This window comes from Phalacrocorax carbo, chromosome 13 (genome assembly GCF_963921805.1).
Source record: "Phalacrocorax carbo chromosome 13, bPhaCar2.1, whole genome shotgun sequence".
NCBI lineage: Eukaryota > Metazoa > Chordata > Aves > Suliformes > Phalacrocoracidae > Phalacrocorax > Phalacrocorax carbo.
In genome coordinates, this window is record NC_087525.1 from 9,075,202 (window position 1) to 9,097,338 (window position 22,137).

General features: G+C 41.3%; 1 protein-coding gene across 5 annotated transcripts in view; it reads left to right on the forward strand.

Moving 5' to 3' along the window:
- ANK3 (ankyrin 3) overlaps positions 1-22,137 on the forward strand; it is a 375,046-nt gene that overhangs the window by 300,526 nt on the left and 52,383 nt on the right. For all 5 annotated transcript variants that reach the window (XM_064464766.1, XM_064464771.1, XM_064464768.1 and 2 more), the window contains 5 exons: positions 218-341; positions 3,281-3,383; positions 9,299-9,405; positions 17,056-17,280; positions 20,321-20,475. In XM_064464766.1, coding sequence (XP_064320836.1) covers positions 218-341; positions 3,281-3,383; positions 9,299-9,405; positions 17,056-17,280; positions 20,321-20,475 — 714 coding nt within the window. The remainder of the gene's footprint in view (positions 1-217; positions 342-3,280; positions 3,384-9,298; positions 9,406-17,055; positions 17,281-20,320; positions 20,476-22,137) is intronic.

The following is a 22,137-nucleotide window of genomic DNA, read 5'->3' on the forward strand; positions in this document are numbered from 1 at the left end:
GGTTTTGCTTCTTACGTTTGCCCTCAATAAAATAATTTTCGCCGGCCAGTTCAGAAGGTGGATAATTGACACGTTACATGGAAAGAGCCTTAGGGAAAGTGGGGTGATGGGATTGATTCCCTGCTGGCGAGCAGAGACGGGCGTTATGATTTACTAAGCACACAAACGTTTACAATTCATGTAGCTTCTGATTTCAGCCTGGCTTTTGTACTGGCAGGTGAGGATGCAATGACGGGTGATACGGACAAATACCTCGGGCCCCAGGACCTGAAAGAGTTGGGGGATGATTCTTTGCCTGCTGAAGGATACATGGGCTTTAGCCTGGGAGCCCGCTCGGCCAGGTATCGTATTTGCTCTTTCTCGTGTTTGCGCGTCACCGCAGTTACAAGTTTTTACAAACCAAGCGCGCGCTTTCACACGAGGCTGGAGTCTATTTCAAAACAAAGCGGAGGGGGTGTACTTCCGTGCTATGATAATGCTGCGCCTTTAAAGCATCTGTTCATTGCAGTTTTATTTCGTACTCTTTATTCATGTTGGCTGTTTATGGCAATGACGCAGAAAATTAACTATTCACTTTTTCTGGTGTCTGCTCATGCTCTGAACTTCTCCAAGGCCTCTCTTTGCTAGCAGTTCGTAACTGGTCTAGAAACTAACCTAGAACAGCCAGCAAAACCAGGTTTCTTTTCACTGCTGCTGGTCAGATTGATGCTCACGTTTGAGTATTCCTTAATGGACTAATTTAGCTGAAGAACGTAAATGCCAGAAAAACTGAATGACAACCATTTTGCTGTTTTGATGCTTTTTTTTGGTTAAAGGTGCTAGTGAGTAATCCAACTGATAGCCAATATTAAAGAAAAATGCTCCCAAGAATAAAAAAAGCAGGTGTACCCTAAACTTGTTGTAGGGTTTCATTTGACAGGGAGCGGATTACATGTTACAGAAAACAGGCCAAAGTTTCTGTGAACCCAATAAAGTGTTGTAAACTTAATATAATATCTGACTAATGTTGATGTCAACTCGGGCATTTCTAGATCAGCATTTTACGTTTCATTTTTGAACCTTGCTAAAGCCCGCACTGTGCATTGCTCAAAACAATTAAAGGTCTATGAGCAGAGATTACGTCCATAGTTGTGGATTTGCAATGTATTTACTGACAGTTGAATCGTACAGAAGCTAATAATTAAACCTCATAAGCGGGAGCCCTGAGGACTTTTTCCTATGCTGTAGTTTAGAGATCTGTTTTAAAAAGTGAGTTTATTGTCTAACAGTGAATGGCAGCTCCCATAGGGTAAAGCTTCGATGTCTACCCTTTGGTCTTGTTTGTTATGGCTGCATTAGAAATGCAAGCACGCAGTGCGAATTTGCTCTTTAGTAGTGCCCAGCCACGTTTTGCTTCACTTACGATTTTTAGGTAAGTTGATAAGTATTTATGTAATAACACATTCACAAGGAATGCCAAAATGCATTTAAATAGGCCATTAACTAGAAAATCAGCAAAATAGATCTGAAGGGAGAATTTTGTGTCTTTGTAAACTTAATTTAAAAAGCTGATGTGCTGCTTTTAAACACAAGTTGGCAGGAGCAAGGTCATCATACCACACTGTCAGATGTGGCCAGGTCTGAAGTGCTGCGGTGATGGTGGAGGCGGAGGGCACTTTGCGTACAGAGCTGGGCACTGATTTACAAGACACCTTTTGCTCATTACAGCACTCTTCCCGCGCATGTCTAGATTCTCACTGTGCAAGTGGGAGAGCAGAATTTCAGTCAAGATCTGTTAGGTAGATTTGAGGTAGTTCAACCTCATTATATCTTTTTTTGAGAGAGAGATCTAATAGTCCCATGCTTCTGACTTTAGCAGTGCCATTACTATTTGTTGCTGCGTAACTCATTTTTTACATTGCGCATGTTATGCTCAGAGGAGACAAATACAGCGTTTTTCCTGTGAAGTATTTTATTTAGCAAAAAGTATTCTGTGGATGTATCTGACTGCTGATTCTGAGTGTAACATTAAGAAATAAACACATTAGATATATAAGCCATCCAGCCATAACATCTTGCTTTTCCCGTCTGATTCTTTGCTTTCTATTTCTCCTGTTTCTTTTCCACTGTAAATTGCTTTAGTCCAAAAGTCAGGTAAGAAGGCATGGCATCGTGTTACATCTTTCTGCTGCTGCCATTGCTCATCTTCATTTTATTCAGCATTGGAAAATGACATGCTTTTATTTTGGGGTGGGTGGGCGGGCTCAGCCTTAGAGAATATCTGTGTGTTATAACAAATATAACTTGGTTTCTCTATGCCCTTTATCGTGTAAAAGCCTGCTTTAACATATGCCTACAGTGTGTAATTAAGATCCCTGTTCTGCTTCCAGCACAAAGAGGAACGTGTGCTAAGGGACTAGAAAAGTTCGGTTAACAACTACAAAATGCATGAAACAAGTTGTAGAGTTTTGAGTCTGAAAAGTGTTTCTAGTCCAAAAGTGTAATATGTTGTTGGATGTTGCTTTTTATTAATTCACATTTTTTAGTACTTTATTTTTTTGTCACGTAGCAAGCATGTCTAGGCCTGCAGCATGTTTTTAGCACATACCATAATGTATCTTCCAGGGTTAAGTGTAACACACCCCTACGTTGATTTAATTGCAACATATTCAGAGTGATCATAGTTATTTCTAAATAGTCTAACGTGCACAAAATAACCCCCACAGCATTAGAATCTGTATTTAATAATCAATAAGCAAATTTCTTCCTCCTTTCATTTCAAAATTATTGTCTTTTTTTCTAATTAAAGGAATAACTGGGGTGTTTGTAACAAAGCCAGAAGTGGTTCAGCCACAGAGAGAATGACAATACATAAAAGTTGCTCTTAGTTAAACCTGCTTCAGCAATCTGAGCCATCTGGGCAGGCTCTGTAACCTACCCACGGCTCCCCTAGGACTTGCCCTCATGGGTCTTCTTTCAGGATTAGGGTATGAGCACATTTATCAAAGTTCATCTAAATACTCAAATACACTTTTCTGGATTTATTCTAAAGCCATGGCATTACTGCCAAACCAATAAACCTCTGCTGTGATTGTGCTAATGTATATTGTAGGGAAAGGGATGTTTAACTGCAGTCAAATACTTATTATTCCATTTTTTCCCTTGTATTTATTTCAAAGATTATGTATATTTTGCCATCTTATGCTATCCCTGGAAGTTGCATGTATTAATTTTTTAATTTTTATTTTTTCTTCATCTCATTGTCATCTGCACTTTCTATGATAAATGGTAAATACAACAGCCTCCGCTCCTTCAGTTCGGATAGGTCCTACACGCTGAACAGAAGTTCTTATGCCCGGGACAGCATGATGATTGAAGAACTACTGGTACCAGCAAAGGATCAGGTGCGTGCTGTGTCTCTGCCACCAGGTATTCGTGCTTCATAATTATAGGGGGTGACACTCTGCAGCATGCAGCCATGCTTGCATGGATTATTGCTACTCTCTTAAATGTTGAAAAGGGAGAAGAAAGGAGCTGAGAGAAATAGTGGGTTTACTACATAGTGGTTTTGATCCTGCAAGAGGCAGGGTGATGGGGTCCCAAACCGAAAGAGTCTTTAAGGGACCAGTTATGTTTCTGAATATGAGGTTGTCCACTGAAGTCCATGGGAGCATCTGTGAGCTTAGTGTTACGTGTATCCTTAGAGCGTTTTGATAAACTAGGAGCAATGTGTTTTACACTAAGCAACCTTTGCCTGTACTGTATGGCCTGGGGATTACATTCGCCTGTTCTGTCCACGTGGAGGGGACTCCCAACTGCTGTCCTTGTTTTTCAACCCTTGGGAAGAATTTGGCCTTGTAAAGATTAAGCTATTATGCACTAACCAGTTTATGTCTCTTCCAAACATTTGTGCAATGACTAATGCAATAAAAGCACAATCTTTTGACCTGATTATAGCGTGGGAAAGTCTAAAAGCTAACGCTGGAGATGATAGGGTTCTGTATGCTCTGTTTGTGAGTTCCTCAGCATTTTGCTTGGTAGACTTGCTTCAGGTTTTCAAATCTAACTGAATTACTCCAGAGTTTCTGGGTACACAGAAGCCAGTGATCTGCTAGGAAGCTGAATAAAAATTCACATAGAAATCTTTCCTTGGGAATTAAAGGACTGTGGAGTGGAACTGTTGTTTATGTCCTGGAAGAGCGTAAGGTAGATTGTAATGAAATGGAGGTTTTCTGCTGCTGTTTTCACAGAGGTACCTCTCAGCAGCAGCGAGAATTCCTGCACAGGGGTTATTGATCTCAGAGGATGCTTTTGTGGGAGAAAGGGGTCCACAGGGCAGGACTCAAGCATTTTAAACCTTGATTGTATTAGTCTGTAAATTCCAGTGTAGTATAAATTATCCAGTTTTACTACAGCTTTTGCACACAGTTTTGGTAGAATTATGACAATGGCAGAAATTGGATTCTGTCTTTAGCAACTGAATGTTTATTATTATGTTGTTACCTTCAGGTGAAGTGCTGAAAACCTCCAATAACCTTGATTTGCAGCAGCCAGCTAGGGAGAGTTTCTGAATGTTGCATAGCAGTATTTTTGTTGCTTTTGTTTGTTTTGAAGTCAGAAAATAAAATCTGCAACTACTGGCACTAGGAACAAGAAATTATATTTCAGGGCTGAGAGCCTAAAGTTACTCTGACACTTCCTACTCCTAAGCCTTCATTAAGTCATCTTGATATGACAGAAATATCAGAGAAGTGGAAAGCTCTTCAGTCTGAGAACATATTACGTTGTTTCATGATTCTGGCCATTTTTGTGATTACCGTCAAAGTAGATGGCATTGATTTAGCAGCTAGGTTGCATTTGATCAAATAACAAGACTTAAAACCAGCACTGTGCTGAATTACTCCTAAAGACCATTGTTCAAAGTGTGCACCATTAACCTGACTTGTATTACAAAATTCCATTAGAAAAATAACACGTCTGTACGTGGAGGTATTGCAGTGGCACCTCTACTTTAGGGCAAACTTCATGTTCTCTACAAGTGGTCGTGGACACCTCTGCTTTCTGGAGGATCTCTTGCAGTGCCAGCTCTTGAGCTGAGAAGGCAACAGATATGAAAACCTTCTAGTGCTGGTGCTGAGCAGTAGTGTAGGCTGTTTTCATTGCATTTATAATCTTCAGATTTTTGAGATTCCAGTTTTTATCCAGCAAGATTGTGCAATTATTGCAGTTCAGCACTGGTCCAAATTTGTCATGTAAAATGAAGCCAGGCTGGAGGCCTGGCTGACAGTCTAGTTATAAATGTTATTCTAATCTTAATCCTCTAGACAAACTTCAAGTTTCTCAAGTCTAGGAGGGGATCAGGAATGGTGAAGGCGGTAGTAGGAAAAAAAAGTCAGTCCTGTCTTGAGAGGTTAGTAAAACCATGAACCCTGTTTGTTCTTCAACAAATGACAGTAAAGCAACAAACTATCTCCATGAAAAAGGGAGCCCAGCTAAAATTTTCTGCTATGGCTTCTGCAAACCTCAAAGTCCTGACGAACAGTATATCCAGCCTCTGGAATTCCTGTGTTCTTCAGCCCAGCCCAAACCTATGGCGGGAAGCTTTACAGCTCTCTGGCTGCAGCGGGAGGAGTACACTTGGGAGATGGAGAATACCCCTGCCTCTCTTCTTCCCATCCCTCCCTCTGTACATTTCTGGGCTTCTAGATAATCTCTGCTATGGCAGGCAAAAAAACCACCTTGTGTTCCAACAATAGAATCCACAGGAGCGAAGATCATTGTGGGTCAAAACTAACATCCTAAAAGTCCATCTGGGAACTGGTAGGAGTTAAGGCTGTTTTGGGGTATCACACTTCCTTGAAGGAGGGAGCCATTGCCTACTTGCATATTCCATTTCTCTTCTTTTATAAAGCTCGGACCTGTCTGGAGTTCATGGCAACAGCAAAGTCTCAGAGTAAAGGGAATTAATTTTATCACAAATATAAGTATATAAAAGAGTAAGGGGTGTTTGTTAAACTCTTGATCAGGTTAAAAGAGAAGATCCCATGTCCGCCCCTCCCCAAGATCACTAGGAGATTTGGGGGTCTAAAAAGAGTCAAACGATGAAGTTTGAAACCAGTCTTTTACTGAGCCTGACTGCCAGCATGACACTTTAGGCATTAGAGGAGACTTTTAAATAATTCCCTGAGAAGTCGAGATCCTCTCCATTCCTTTCAGTCAGTGCTTTATTGCTGACCCTGTTCGATGGGGAAGTCTGAGTCCAGGCCATATTGTGCCTCAGAACCTGGCTGGAGCACAGTTAAATTTTCTGTGTCCTGGTGCGTTTCCATGGATACAACAACTTAGACCAAATCCGAACAACTTTCTCCATGGACTAATTTACATTAGTCTCTGAATTTAATCAGCCAAAGGCAGGATGAATCAGGCTGTCCGTTACATAGCAGCTTGCTGAATCTCTTCTGTTTGGATAAATTCATCTGGGAGGAAGCATAAATTTTTCTGCTCGCTGAACTCTGATGTTGCACAGCCTGGATACTCAGTTATGCAATGGGCAGGATCCTTGCCAGCAGAACCACCAGTATTTTTATACATGCATTTGCATCTAATGATGCCACGCTCGTTAGCAATGTGTATTTAATCTCCCTCAGTCCAGGGAGGGAACACTGGCACCTGACCAAACACAGGATGAATCCGGTGATTTGATGTCACTGATGATGTACCATCTTCTGGACTGCTTACATTGCAACTTACGCAGGAAGATTTTTTTTTTTGCCTGCCCGGAAAATCCAGCACCTCAACAGACTGACAAAATGAGAACAACAGATGTGTGCTGTGTGTAAGATGCATGTGTCCAGCTTCTCCTACTCTGCTTCTCTGCCAAAATTATTGGCTGCAGGCTTTGTGCTTTTGCTGGCTGTAAATATGTCCAAAAGATTTGTTTGAGTGCGCTTGGTCAGAAAGGAATGCGTCAAAAAATATGCTCACCTGATATGCAGACAGTATCTCAGGACAAAGGAGCAGACCAAGGAACCCTGTGTATGCATGTAAGCAAACCGACACCAGCTTGGTGAGCACAGCAGCACCTCTATCTAGCGTAGGTTATTTTAGAGTGGTGGTATTTCCTTGGAAATCATGTGGCCCTACGTGTAGTTTTCTGTATGACACTGCTGAAGGAACTTCTTCATTTTTGTTCTGTCATAGCAAACACAATCCCACGCTTGTTTGTTGATGTGTGTGTCCTGGTGCATGCCTGGACCTCAGGGCAGTGACACTTCTATGGCTTAGCAGGCGTTTGAGTGACAAACGCTAAAATGTGGTGTTACGTTTCTTTGTTTTGTCCTATTTTTAATGATAATGTAAATCACTGAGCAAAGGAATACATTTATTTTTGTTTATCTAAATTTTTACAACTTCTGAGACCAGCTGTCTGGATCTTACACTGTTTGATATCAAAAGCGATAACGTACTCGGTGTGAGCTCTTACGAAGTAAGATCTCTTGGAATGGCAGAAATCCACAGCAACGGCTTGCCTACCAAAACTGCGGGCTCTTCAGGGAAATGTAGGAGATTCCCCAGTGTTCTATTGGAAAGAGTTAGAAAACCGTCTTTATTAAACTAAATCATGATATGTTTTTCAAAATGGTGCTAATTAAAGCCACTGCCATTGCTTAATTGCCACTGCTTTAATGGCATTAATTTTATCTTTCAAGTCTGAGGGTGTATTTTGGGGTTTAACATATGCAGGTTTGTCCCTTATTGTTGTTGTCTGTGCTTGAACCATCAGGCCTGAAGTACATATCTCACAGCAAAAAGTTTAATGAAAGATCCTAATAAAAGACTTATGGTAGCAAAAGAAGGAAGCATCAAGCCACGTGCCACAGTGTTGGACAGATGACAGAGCAAAGTGCACCCTGCAGATGTTTCTATTGATTGGCAGTAAATTATAACGTGGGTGTTTTTTGGAAGGAAACCTGGGATGCTCATCTAAAGTTTTTAAAAAGAAAAATCTCTAAAGAGAGAAGTTTTTTAGAAACCCCAGAGTGGTAGGAGGGTTGCAGGTTCCGGCCAACAACAGAGCACTATCTGCTTGCTTATCTCGTGGAAGCTTCTCAACAGAAATACTTCTGTGTGTCACTGCTAATGCTGATATTACCATTCAAAAGAATTCATTTGCACTACCTCTATGTGCCAGTACATAACAAAAAAAAAAAAGGTGGAAATAATAAAACTTGCCTGTGTAGAAGTATGTGCTCGGCTCAGGTTTGACTTGAACTCGCAGAATTTAATTTGAAAACAGCCTACAAGGTTTTAGTCTTCACAGGCTCCGTTCTCTCTGGATGTATTTGCCTGTAAGCAGAAAACAACCTACTCAGAGGAAACACTGACGTTTTTAACACCATCTTGGGTGAAGACTGTGTGTTTTGCATGACAGCTTCTTGACTTAGTTTTATTGATGTAACTTCTGACAGTGCTTCTTAAATTGTCTAGAAGCTTTCCTATCGCCCTGGAAATATGGGCATACAGTATTTCAAGATTTCATTTGTTTAACTTCATAGGAAAAAAAGAAACAAAGAAAGAAAATAGGATATCTTACTAGAACGGCTTTGCTACACAGATAAGAGGATTTATAGTGTGAGACCTTGTTGTGGGGCACAGGACGCGTGAGCGTGCGCAGGTCCATGGGCAGCAGCGAGAAACAAACTACGCCTCAGTGTCTGTCAGACGGGGCAGTTAATTATAGCACCTGTGTGCCAGCGCCTCACAGGGTTAAAGCTATTTTTACAGAGGTGAGTAGGGACAGTGGCACTCCAGAAGACAGTGCTCATGTTGGTTGTATGTGTATAAAGACAAACTAAAGCCTCCTCCCATCGGGAGCTTGGTCATGCGTTCACAGCTTCAGTTAAACTCTCAGTGAAGTTATTCACAGGTTCTGCCTGAACAAGGATCTAATGGCATGTTCTGTGGGGGAATATTATACTGCCTGTCTATACGGTGTCTGATTGCAGTACAAATGGTAATATTTTTTTCAATCCTTTTAACGTTGCACTTGTAAGTAAAGATAGGGGAGAGGCATAGCTGTAACTGAAGGAAGTGGGAAAAGTGGGCAAAAAGAAAGTTTGAAGAGATGTAAGATTAATTTGTCTGTGGATTCCATGTTTTTGTTATGGGATTTCTAGTAATTTAACACCTGGGGTATCAGCGCTGCTATGTGGAAAGGGTCCAGGTCTAAATGTAATAGAATTAATTAACAAGCTTGTATTTGAGTGTTTTTCACATTAATTTTAGGTTTCAATTTATCTTTTTTTATTATGTTTTTAAGCACCTGACGTTTCAAAGGGAGTTTGACTCTGATTCTCTCAGACACTATAGCTGGGCTGCAGACACCTTGGACAATGTTAACCTTGTTTCAAGTCCCATCCATTCTGGGTAGGTCACTTAACAGATTTCCTTTACCTTTAAATGTGGAAATGTATTGTTAGCTCAAGAATACAGCCTGCTGTAATGGCTGATAACATGCCTGTTCCTGCTCCGGTTGAAGCCAGTGGCAAAATTCACACTGACTTAAGTGAGGGTGCTTAATAACAGGAGTCAGTCTAAATTCTTGCATATCGAACCAAAAACTTGCTTCTGCACTTAATTTTCTAAATGCCAAAACACTGTAATCCCACAGGCTTCTCTTTAATAGTCCTGGTTTGCTTTTCCTATTGCTTATGCTTTGCTTTTAAATGTCATAAGGTGCTTTTGTTTGAATTGTATTAAATTATTTGGAATACAAAATCAGAGATATAGTGTTATGCCTTCTGTTCTTTCATAGAGGAAAAAATGAGGAGCTTGAATTTAATTTTTTATATTATTTATACCTCAGAAATCCTGCATATTCACCAATATCTGTAGTTTGACTTTAGTGGTACTCTTCATTTACTTACGAGTCATCATTGTAGTTGTGATGCTTCTTGACAGTACCACATAGTCTTGATTTAAATGCAATAGTAGCAATGTTTGAATGCATATTTTAAAAATATACAAATAAATGTGTAACTGAAAGGAATCATTGTATGTGAGATTGTCTAGTATAAATATTTGTTGTTTAATTTTCAAGGTCAGGACATAAAATTTCATACCGTTTTTAATTTACTCCTCCATTTTGTGACTAATTACATTCTTATAATGAAAATGAGTGCAGCACATACCAAAAGATTTCAGTTCCAAAATAGCAGCAAGTCCCACAAATCTAAAGCTATGGTCCCACAATACATGTAAGCCCCTGCTTCTGCTGAGCAGAACTATACAACGGTGGATTTTTGGGTCCTGAGCTGAGAAACACTGCATATGATCAATGCTAGAGTTGAAATTTCAAGAATTGCATTATGAAAAGCTGAAGTCTGCTGGTTAATGCAGAAAGGTATGTCAGCAAAGGACCTCAGAGAGCTGGTTGTCCATCCGTTTGTGTTACAGCAGGATAAAATGTAGTCAAGCCACTCCTGAAATATGTTTAATTTCTCCATAGTCAATAAAAATAAGAGCTTCTGTAGTCCCCCAGCTTCAGTATTTCAGTATCCCTCGTTACAATATTTCTTCCCCAGATATTCAACTTAAAATTTCTTTCCTGCAGATTAAGCCTATTTCTTGTCATATTCATAGTAGTCCTGGAGAACAATATCTTACTAGTGCCTTAACAGTGGCTTATATGTTGGAAGACATGTAATCCTCTCTTTTATAGACTAAAATGTCCCAGATGCCCCTAGGTGGTGCTTTCCGCGTTTCAGCGCATTCTTGCTGCGGTCCCCTGGCTCTCCTCTCTTCAATGCTAGCTTATTTCTAGAACTGTTTGGGCTCCAAACTCCCAAAGACATGCCACCAGTACTGGCTAGGGCAGCATCGCTACCTCTGTGCTCTGACATGGGGCACACCTAATCTTAAGCAATCCCACAGTGAGAATTATCGTTCTGGTAACTGCAGGTTCTATTGACAGATGTTTGTGATCTGCTACAATTTCTTGGTTCTCTTCTGAAATTCTGCAGTCTGCTGTTTTTTTCTGTTTTGTGCTTGTGTGTGTTTTCTTCCCTCTGTTTGCATTTGCCTTTACTGTCCTTCAGTTTGTTGGTTCGAGACCCTGTTTCCATCTTAGCAAGATAGGTTTTAATTCTGATCCTATTTTCCAAAGACGTTTCAGACCTTCTTTCTGTCCAGTGTCCAAATCATGAATGAAAGCACTACCTTAGTACCTGGCCCAGGACAGCACAGCGAAACCTCCACCTGAAGTTTCCTTTCAGTTCAACAGTAAAGCGCTGATAGTATCTCTTTCGAGGTAACCTCTCAGATGATTGTGTGCTTACCTTATCTATGCTATGTCTCGATTGCTTACTGTCAGATACCAAGACAGTACTTCCACACATCCACTGGGTGAGTTACCCTGTCAAAGGAGGAAGTTAAAATCATTTGACCTAAGTTACTTTTGCCACTTACACTGTGGCTTGTTTTTGTTTTGAGGACTGGTGGTAGGGGAGTTGTAATCTCTTGATTATCCTTTAGGTCCTTATAGAATCATTGTTGGATAATTTATTCCTGAATGTTTCTGGTAATTGGGGTTAGGCTGATTGGTCTAAAATTTTCTGGCTCCTTTTCATCCTGATACAAAATAGGTCTGATGTTTGCATCCTGTCAGTCCTCTGGGACAATATTTACCTGCCCTTAGTTCTTCAGCACGCTCACTAACGGTTCCAACCCTTCAAAACACATATTCTGCGGGCATGGGATCTTTTGCATCAACTGCTTCAGATCCGCTCCCTTTGTACAGCAGACCCTGCTAACGCAGACGTGGCCTCAGTGCTGCCCAGCGGGGAAGGGCTGCAGACCTGCCGCAGTGGAGCAAACTCTGGGGCTGCAGGGGAGGGAGAGGCTCTGAGCACCAGAGTATTCTCCAAACAGGCATAGCTTTTCTGACCTGTCATGTTTGTGATTTGACAGATAGTCCATCACAAATGATGCCGTGATGACTCAGTTGCTTTTCTCAGTTCCTTTCCTCAGAGAAAAGAAAACCTCACTCCTTGTTCATTTTCTTTTCAGTTGTAGCCCCATATTATAATATGTTACTGTTTGATTATCCCTGTTATCATCTTAGGAGCAACCAACAGATGTTCCCTTCACATCTTCCAGTACCTCAGCACAGCTGATGTGCAGAGGATCGTGACTTTTCCCTTCTCTTCTGCCAGTCTTTTTCTGAAAAGCAACTCCTTTCTGCTTGCTCACGGTGCTCCATCGCCTGGCTTTGCCCCCAGTTCTCTCTGGGGCCATAGGCAGAGGTACGCGGCCGGGGTCGCCTGCTGCCAGCAGCCCCTGTGGTCCGGGCCGCCCTGCGGCCAGGGCCTGACCCCGCTGCTCTTTGCGGTCCTTGTCCTCCGCCGAGCTCTGCAATGTGCGGTGCTGGGGCAGCTCCTCTGCAGGCCGCTCCCTCGAGTTGCCCTTTTCCCCATTTACCCGCTGTTAGAAGAGACTGTCAAAGTTTGTTCCCATTTCTTAACTGAGGCAGAAGGGGAATTTTGGAAGCAGGATGTGGAGAGCCAGCAATGTGTCAGCAAAAGGGGAAGAAGGAATTGTTGGCAGGGATTTTGACTCTTCTGGTTTTTCCTTTTTTTAAGCCAAGATAATGTTTTATGTTTTTCTTCTTCAGTTCAGAGAAGTTGTTTTGCCAGCATATATTTTGAACAGGGTCCATTGTAAGCAACACACTGAAATGTGTCATGAATTTTAAGGCCTCTGGAAGGGTAGAGACCCTTCACCAAAATGACCTTCGGCTTTCAGATGTGAGCTTACTCCTGCAACTTTCCCAAACTAAAGTGTGGGTGTGCTCTCTTCGTGTCGCCTCTTTTAACTCCTTGGTTTTCTTAGCTGAAAGAAAGAAATGAATGTGTCACACTGTCTTCCATACTGAGAAACTCAGAAATACTGAATCTCATCTTGCAAGGCGGAATGCATCAGATTAATGATCGTTTACTCTAACCTTCTGTACACACACAAGAACTCATTTTTGAAAGCAGTGTAATGAATGGCATGGACCGAAACACCTTTCAAGTATCCTGACATATGTATCTTTTTACATTATACTTAGCAAAATAGAAAAATAGAAAAGTGCAAGAACTGGTGTTCCATGGCACAGTGGAGCATGTTTTGGGAGTTAAATCAAGAAGTTGCGTTACAATAAATTCTCTGTTGACCTAAGAAAATTGCAAATGTTTTTCTCTTCTCCATGTGCTTCTGCATTTCTCAGAGAAATTGTGGACTTGTGCTGACTAATTAAAGGAATACTTCCTTTTGGATTTTTTTTTCCATGCGTAGCACATTTCATATGACGTAGGTCACGATATGTGAAGCAAAAGCCAAATAATTTCTAGAGTTGGCCTTTGAATGTTATTTTTCTGATTGTTACTTTTCCTTTGCGCTTATTATTGATATTTTCTGTTGCTTGCCTCTAATTATCTTAAATTAATTTATCCCATTTGCTTTCTAAATTATTTTGCAGCTATTCCTCTCCACTTCCCCAGTATGATTCAAGGTGATAACTCTGTGCTTTCTGTGAATCCTCATTTTATTTTCTTTTTTTAACTCTTTTCCCACAGAGTGTGTGTAAATGTTTGTAGTGCATCCGCCCACATCCTCATCCCTTCCATGTATTCAAGTAGAAATGCTCATTAGCATTTAGCCTTGTGTTTTAGAGATCATACTGTAGTTTCCATTATTAGTGCAGCATTAATTTAGGTAAGCATCAGCTACTAATCTTTTTGATAGAAAGTGCATGAAATACTGTTTGGAGTTATTGTTATTGTTTTAAAGAGTAAATTACTAATTGGAAAACTAAACAAGGAAATAATATGCTTTTAACAATGATTACCTTTATATGGGAGCAATATGCATAAAGGCTGATCTGCTAAAGATTTTGTCTTCACTGAAGGCTGTGGTGTGGGGTAGACACCAAAGCTGGATGTAATGGGCTGGCTCCTGTGGTGGGGCCTAGGCTCATGTCAAGGGTTAATCTACCCTTGCTGTGAGCAGTGTGCATTAGCAGTGCTAAGCCCCAGGTTGCTGGACTGGTATCGGTGCCTGTCATCAAACCCAACTCAGCTATCTCTGCACAGCCTTGAAATCTACAGCTTAAATGTATTGAGAACTTGAGGCCTGATTTTCATAGGTACTTAGTTTTAACTTCCATTGACTTTTGTATTATTTTGTCAGTTCATTTAGGTGCCTACATATTTTTGAAAATCCACTCTGATGTACTTGCATCATTTAAATAGTTTGGATACAGAGAAAACACCTTATCTGAGTGCAAGCTTTGGCATTTTTGCATTAGATGAAAAACTCCTATTTTTATGAATTATGAGCTGGCTTAACATGCCAGTAATCATGTACGTGATAGGCTGCTCTCCAAAACATTGCCTCGTACCGAGCCATCAGGTTCAGGGAGCCACCCTCTCTGTTGCTCCGTGGTGCCTTCCCAGAGCTGCTGCCGCACCAGCCCTGCGTCAAGCCTGCAGGGGAGCTCCAGCCAGCCACCCCTCCGCCCCACACACTTCCATGGGGTCTGAAGTGGCCCCATCTTCTCTGCGTTCCAAAACCATACACGTTTTTAAAAGGCCACCAAAGCACCAATTGTGACAGGTTCATTTCAGTATTCTCCCTTTGGTGACCAAGGGCTGTGGGTCCCTGCTTAATATTTTACTTTGCTTCATTGTAAATTTTAATAGATTGTCTTGAACTCTCTTCACAGCTAGTCATGAGCTGGCTCCTTGCCAGCTCTGAAGACCAACCACTGGCCAACCCTTCTACGTGCTCAGTGGCACCTGCCTCCTACCACCAGCCTTCACCACCCACTGTATAGAGCAGTGTCAGGGAGAAAAAGCAGCAGAAACGTGCCGACAGGCTAACAGTGCTCAGTGAGCAGAGGGGCAGGGAACCAAAGGTCCAGGCTCTCTAGAGCTGACGTCTCTAGCAGCCTTTTGTTAGCAAACAGAGAAGTGTTTCAGTCAACAGAGTTCACAGACATCTAAGAACTCGTGATCTAGAAATATTAAGATTAATGTAATTTATATACTCTATGATTTAAAGATAGAAAGCATTTGATTAGCCCTTCAGCAAAGGTCCTGTCCCACTGAAACAATTCCTCTTATGAGGAATTGGGGTACCCTAGTGGCAACATTTGGATTTGTTCCGTAGTGTACAGTGTGTTTATATAAGAGAGAAATGTGGATACAATTCATTTGTATGAAAACTTCTGTGAAATATCATGAATTTTTTTCCACGCTTCAGTATTATAGAGCGCCTGGGGCACAAGAAATGATAAATTTGGGTTAGGGTCATCTCAGAGGGCTGTTTCACCTCCCCAGCTTTACTGATGGATTTTAAATTTGGTTTGAAGAAGGGAAATGTAGCAGTTTCTTTATGTGGAATTCAGTTGGACAACCTTTCTGTCCTGCTTTGTACATTTACAGCTTGTGTGCCTACCTGCCTGTCTCCTGCAGACCACTAAGTACAAAGTTTTGATTACGCTCCTGCTTTTGTGCAGGTTTTTCCCACCCATGTCGCCCAGACTTCTGAATGCAGCTTATTTGCAGGCCTGGCCAATGCATGTCAGCTGTTACTTTTGATATCCTGCTGGTGTCAGAAGCAAATGTAACCATCTCACAGAAATCCCTGTTCATACTTCAGAGCACTTGGGGGCTTTTTTAAAGAACCTTCGTGACCCCCCTGGATTATTGGCTCTTTCCCTTACTTCAGTTTACAGAACAGAACCAGGAAATTGGATGGATTCACCTGTTAATCATGTGCAGGTTTAGTCCTTAAGATGTGGAAGGTTAGGCAGCAGCCTTGAAAACAGGGAAACCATGCAGCAGATGTGCCAGCTATCTCAGCGTCTGCATATCATACAGAAGGAGCGAATAAAAAATGCATTGGCATCAAGACTGAGTTGGTGACTCATGTTCCTCTTGATACTGGCCTGTTATTGCATCTTCTACCTGAAGCTATTCTCAGCAGCTTATGGTACAGAGGAGAAGGGAGAGTATTTTGGATCACCAGAGGAGCCCTCGTAACTGTTTAGCCCTGCATGAAGCTGTATGGTTGGATCCCCATAATTTGGAAGGATTTTTGCTGCAGAGTTTTGAAACAGGCTGAAGTCTGGTGTTGGTCCTGGGAGGAGACTCCACTTTCCTGTCACTGTTCTCTTAAAGACAGTAACACTTCATGTATGCAGCCTCTCTGCATTTCATAGGTGAAATAAACCACAGCTCTTAACAATTATTCTTGTTAATATTCATTATTCCCTTGCTAATAAAAAAAATTTGTTTTAAAATCTACCACTCAAATATAATTGCTTACCCTTCTATTATTAAATGGAAAATTACGCATTGGAATGACACTGGCAAATGCAATTTTTCTTTAATGCTGGTTTTTGCTAATGAAAGTCGTCTTCACAGAGGAGTAATGGCATGATTTCCTCCAGAAGCACCATGTCAACAGCCGAAAAATAGTTATGTACTTGATATTCTCACTCATTCCCCATCAGTGGAAGCCCTTAGTAGCCTGGACTGACTGTCACCCATGGTGCCAGGACTCGTGCTGCCAGCCATGAGGAGTGTTTGCAAATGAGACTGGGAGGAGGTTTTGGAGACTGAGATCCCCCCCCAAAATAAGCATTTTTTATTTTCCTTTTTCTACACACTCTGGTTTCTTTCTGCATGTGAGGCTAATTACTGTTGTTTATGGACAGTAGAGCTAGTAGTAACAGAGAGGTGTTTTTAAATTCTAATAAACCACTACTAATACACTACTTGTGTACTCTCTTAATCCAAATTACTCAGTAGTACCTGCTTGTTTCACCATGATGTTGCTAGGCCTTTAGCAATTCCTGCTTTTGATAACCAATAGTTAACGTGTAAGTATAACTTTTAATAGAATCTTCATGTTCTTTTTAGTTTAGCTGGGATCGGGAGGACTTTTCTAATAGTGTTTTAAAGACTGTGGCAGTTGATCTTCTGCTTGTTTGGTGGCTATTTTCTTTGACACGTTTCCTTTTTCCTACAGTTTCCTGGTTAGTTTTATGGTTGATGCACGTGGGGGTTCGATGAGGGGTAGTCGCCATCATGGAATGAGAATAATTATCCCACCGCGCAAGTGTACAGCACCAACCCGCATCACCTGCCGCTTGGTAAAGAGGCATAAACTGGCCAGCCCACCACCAATGGTTGAAGGAGAAGGATTAACAAGTAGACTTGTAGAAATGGGGCCAGCGGGGGCACAATTTTTAGGGTGAGTTGTTCTATGAATTTCATTGTTCACACTCATGTTGCATCTTTAATTTCCTTTATACTGTGGAACTAAGTAGTTAATGTTTAACTCTATCTCATTTGAGCATATAAGATAGGCTACTTAACTTGAAATATTAAAAAATGCCAACCTGCCATTCCTTCCAGAAAGTACCCTTGTATTTTAAGGGGAGCTTTGCCTCTGTGACGACTGCAGGGTGGGACTGAAGGTAAGGTAAGCCGTGAAAAGGCCAGGTCCTGCCCCCATCTGCTCATACAACCTGCCTTTGAAGTCAGGAGGAGTCACGCACCTGTAACCCAGAACAGGTTTTGACCCTCTTGCTCATAGAGTATCAGAGAAACATCGCTGTCACAAAAAAGTGTCCTAAAGTCACCCTCACAGACCCAAATATTGAACTCTGTTCCCTATGCCGTGGCACGCGCGCGACTCCCGCCAGATTTGCTGGAGCTGCCTGTCTCTCCTGTGGAGCAAAGCCACTGAGAGCAATGGTGGAGCACTTACTGTAGCATCAAGTAGTACAAATGCTAGGAACGGACTTTTAAAAGTTTAAAATAGGGGAAACAATCCACTATGATGTGGCGCTTTTTTTTCCTAATTATAAATTTTGTTCATTACCATGAGTGGCACCCTGGTGTAAACTGCCGGTTCTGTCGGGAATGACAGCTTGTTCCTAATTTCCCCTTCTCGTTTCTCTTCCTGCTGCATGGATGTTATTCAGTAAACTGCATCTTCCTAACACTCCTCCCCCTCTAAATGAGGGCGAGAGCATGGTTAGCCGAATCCTGCAGCTTGGTCCACAAGGAACAAAATTTATTGGGTAGGATATGTACGGAAAAGATACAGAATGTCTACAGTTTTTCTTTTGTTTCCAATTTTTTGTTACTCCCATTTTATTTTTAAGTTTTCTAAAGCTTTCAGTTGATTTATGTCACTGAAAGAAAATCATAGTGGCTTGATTTAATATAGCTCTGCTACTACCTTGTGCTTATAGGCATGTAAAATTCACTGCCAGCATTCTGCTTTCATAACTTCTGTGCTTTTGTAATTTTTTAAATTTGAAGTGTTTCAACTGCATCAAATACATTTTAATACACAGTGACAGTCCTTTAAGTTCAGCCCTGTGGTAGAGAAGGTATTTACAGGCCTTGAGTGAGTCTGTTTTGGGAAGAGTCTTTGTAAAACGTGATCGCATGAAGTCTACTATTTATGAAAGATTATTTAGAAAAAATATCATTTAGTGAATGACTTCATTCAACAAGGCTGGAGAAATACTAATCTTTTCAACCTGCAAGAGGCAGGTTACAATTAATTTATGAAGCCAAGTCTGCTGCCAAAGGACCTGCAGGGTATAGTCTAAAAATGTAAGGTTTCCATATATTTTTTGACTGTTGTTTTCAATTGTGAAATTTATCGCATTAGGCTTTCAAAATATTGGTGAGTGTTTGGTGTTCCAAACCTGTTCAATACCTTCTCACTGAGTATTCTTGTTAAATGTCATGCACAAAATTGTGTGGTTTCTAAATATTTACAAAGACAGTATCTGAAATATTAGCCTGCAAAGATTGTACTACAGTGTTAGTCTTCAGTTTGTACTCTTTTTGAAGTAGAGAGTAAATATCTTAAGCAATGTATTTGGATTCTTGGTATTTACTTTTTGTGCACAATGGGAGACAGCAGCTACAATCCTATTTCTTGTTAAAGGGCTTGAGATTAGAGTAACAGCCTGGGTGTTCTTAAAAGCATCTAAAATACGTATCAATTAAACTGTCTTTTTCTATTTTCATGGGAAAAAAAACGCTATCTAACTCTTCTCCCTTGGTATTTAATGTGAAAACTGGACTTCCAACTAGTTTGTTTTTCCTCGTGATGGCTGTTGTGATTTCTGTGCTCAGGTAATTGGTTAATGCACCCAACACCTTGCAGGTGTACAGTACCACAGAAGTGCTGCATACATCTCCCGTCATGTGATCCTACTTTTAACTGAGTTATTGCAAGGCAGTGAAATCCTTTACAACCTCTGTAGGAAAATAATGATACTGTCTATTTAAATGTCTTAAAGCTGCATAATCCATAATTGTTCACTTAGTGTATTATTTCAGTCGGTTTGTCTTAGCATACTTTAAAATGCATATCCTGCCTGTGAAGTGTTTGGCAACAGCGTCTGTTTTGTTAAGGAATGGCACATGAAGTGAATGGTGGTTTCTGTCGGTTGCTCACAATACCTGTTCGGTAATGCACTTGCAGTCCTCTGTTGAAGGTACATTGTCTGGTGGCACAGGTGTATTATTAACCACCTTCTCATTCCCCTTCGCCCCAAAATGTTTGACAGTAACTAATATAAATGTGGTCGTGATGTTGCTTAACTCAGAGAAATCCATTCTGAAAGGATCTAAACATCCCCCAGTGATGTTTACAGTGCAGATGTTGCAGCTGTGATTTTGGGCATGAGAACCAGAAAGTGAAGCTAATGAGAAACAACCTCTTGTGTTTCACAGGAGCTGCATCGACAGAGAGCCAGGGAGAGCTTTGAGAAGTTTGGGGCTTAGTTTGAAATTTAAAGCCTACATGCATACGCAGTTCCTGCTGCAGTCAATACCTGTTGCATGCAGTTTCTGAACTGACTTTGCCCCTTTAAGTCTCTTGAGCCAAATCCAAATTTTGACTATGCTAAAGCCCATTAGAAGTCAGCAGTGCTGTGTGCGCAGGAGGCAGGTTGGATCGCCTACATCCTGGGATAAATGAGCAGGGAGAATTCTCCTTAGCGAAAGTTGTCACTATTTTTTGATGTAGGCAGCTGTTTCAGAAGATCGACATCAAAAATGAGCTATATATTAATATTTTCAAGTTATCTATTAATTATAATTTAAATGATAAAGGATTGTGCAGCTTTGGCAATTTTAAAAACATTTTACTCTAACAGTGCTGACTATTTAAAATGACTGTAGTTTTCTTAAGGACATAGGAAATTAAGGGCAGTGAAGGAGATACAGGATTAAAAATAATACGGTTCCTTTCTCTCTAGCCCCGTCATAGTGGAAATCCCCCATTTTGGATCAATGCGAGGAAAGGAAAGAGAACTAATTGTGCTTCGGAGTGAAAATGGTGAAACATGGAAGGAGCACCAGTATGACAGCAAACATGAAGACTTAACCGAAATACTCAATGGCATGGATGAAGGTAAACATTTTCTCAGAGCTTTAGCAAGCCTTACCTTTGTGCGGGCTTGCTGACATGAGCAGACTGAAGCAACCTGAAGTAAAACAGTGCAAGGGATATCTGACTTTGGGGAGCACAGTGTGTGTTACATATTGAAATAATGGAAACAGCGTAGAGAGAAATTGTTCAGCAGTGGCCCGGAGACATCCTGAAACGAGTGGTAAGTTTTGGTCTGAAGTCTTGCCAAGTTTAAGCAAAGTTGCATAGTTGCTTTACAGCATGAAGTTGAGACTAGCATCCCAGCTGGAGGTAAGCATGTTTCTGCTGCTCAGGCAGGGCCACGTGAAGGTCACTCCAAACTGATGATGAAGTGTAAATATCAGTTATGTTAGACTTTCCCACAGATGCAGACCTCAGCCCATAGACCATTCTTCTTTGAAACGGTATTGTTAGAGGCTGTCTTCCACAAATACACAACCTGCCTTCCTGATGCCCATCTGGGAAGTTTGGCTCCCTTGTTTTGTTTGGACGTTGCTGTTTATGTGAGAGTCTCTTAAGATGAGAGGACTCAGCTGTACACAATTCATCAGAAGATGCTGTGACAGACAGTCCCTGCAGACACATCATGGGCAAAGCCAGGCTGGGGCTGGCACAATTGCTTTCTTTTCCTAGGAAGTATTTTTAAATACTTGGCTGATAAAACATTGCTTGAGCTCTTTGCATCTGAGTGTGAATGAAATAGCTTGTGGTTTGGACTTTGGTTTTCTGTAAGGGTTTATCCACAGGATTTTCTCTGGATAACCTCCTACAGAAAGTCACAGTGCGGTGGGGTACAAGTTGCAGGAAAGTTCTTTCATTATCAGCAAAAGTATTTGAAGCAAATGATCAGGCTGTGGATGGCAGCTATGAGAGGTATCTGTGAGCAGGCTCTGCCTTTGATCTTGGCCTTTCCTTGTTCAGAGAGGGCAGCCTCAGCAAAAGGCGTGCTTTGAGAACATGGAAAGGAGAGTAGCGCTGTTGTGAGGGCTCCCTGGATGCCTGAGATTTAGTGTTTTTACTGATTTCCTGGTTGTCTGGGAATGGGAGCAAAAGAATGGGCTTGTGTAGTATTTTCACTTCGAAGTACTTGAACTACACATGAGCTTGTAAAAATACAGAGCAACAGCAAAGATCTGCTTGTTATATGACGACCTATTGTAGCTATTTATTTTGAAATAAGTATCATAGAACCAATCAAGCAGTAAGGCAGAAATGCTGCAAACGTTTGGTCAGTGGGTTTGGAAAAATACAATAAACCTCATCACAGAAGAGTACCTAAAAGCAGTGGAACCAGCAAAAGAGTGAGCATGGCCCAGGGTAGTATTGCTTGCGGAAGAATTGCTTCAAGATTGAAGGCAATAGGTGCAGCCTTTCTGAAAGAAAAATCTCGCCACCACCCCCTCCTCTGCGCACTGGCATGAGATAGGAAGTAACGATTTAGCATTTGGGTGAAGTATCGGTGCCTTGTTAGCAGTGACGTAATCAGAACTGATCGACAACTTGCTTCCCGTGCTTTCCCAACTGAGCTTAGTTCAGTTTTGGGATAGGAAATCCGGGCACAAAACCACTCTTCTAAAGTGTTCCAACTTGCAACGTTTGTGAAAGAGCTCCCCAGAGGTGCCATGTGGGTAAATGCACCTTTTA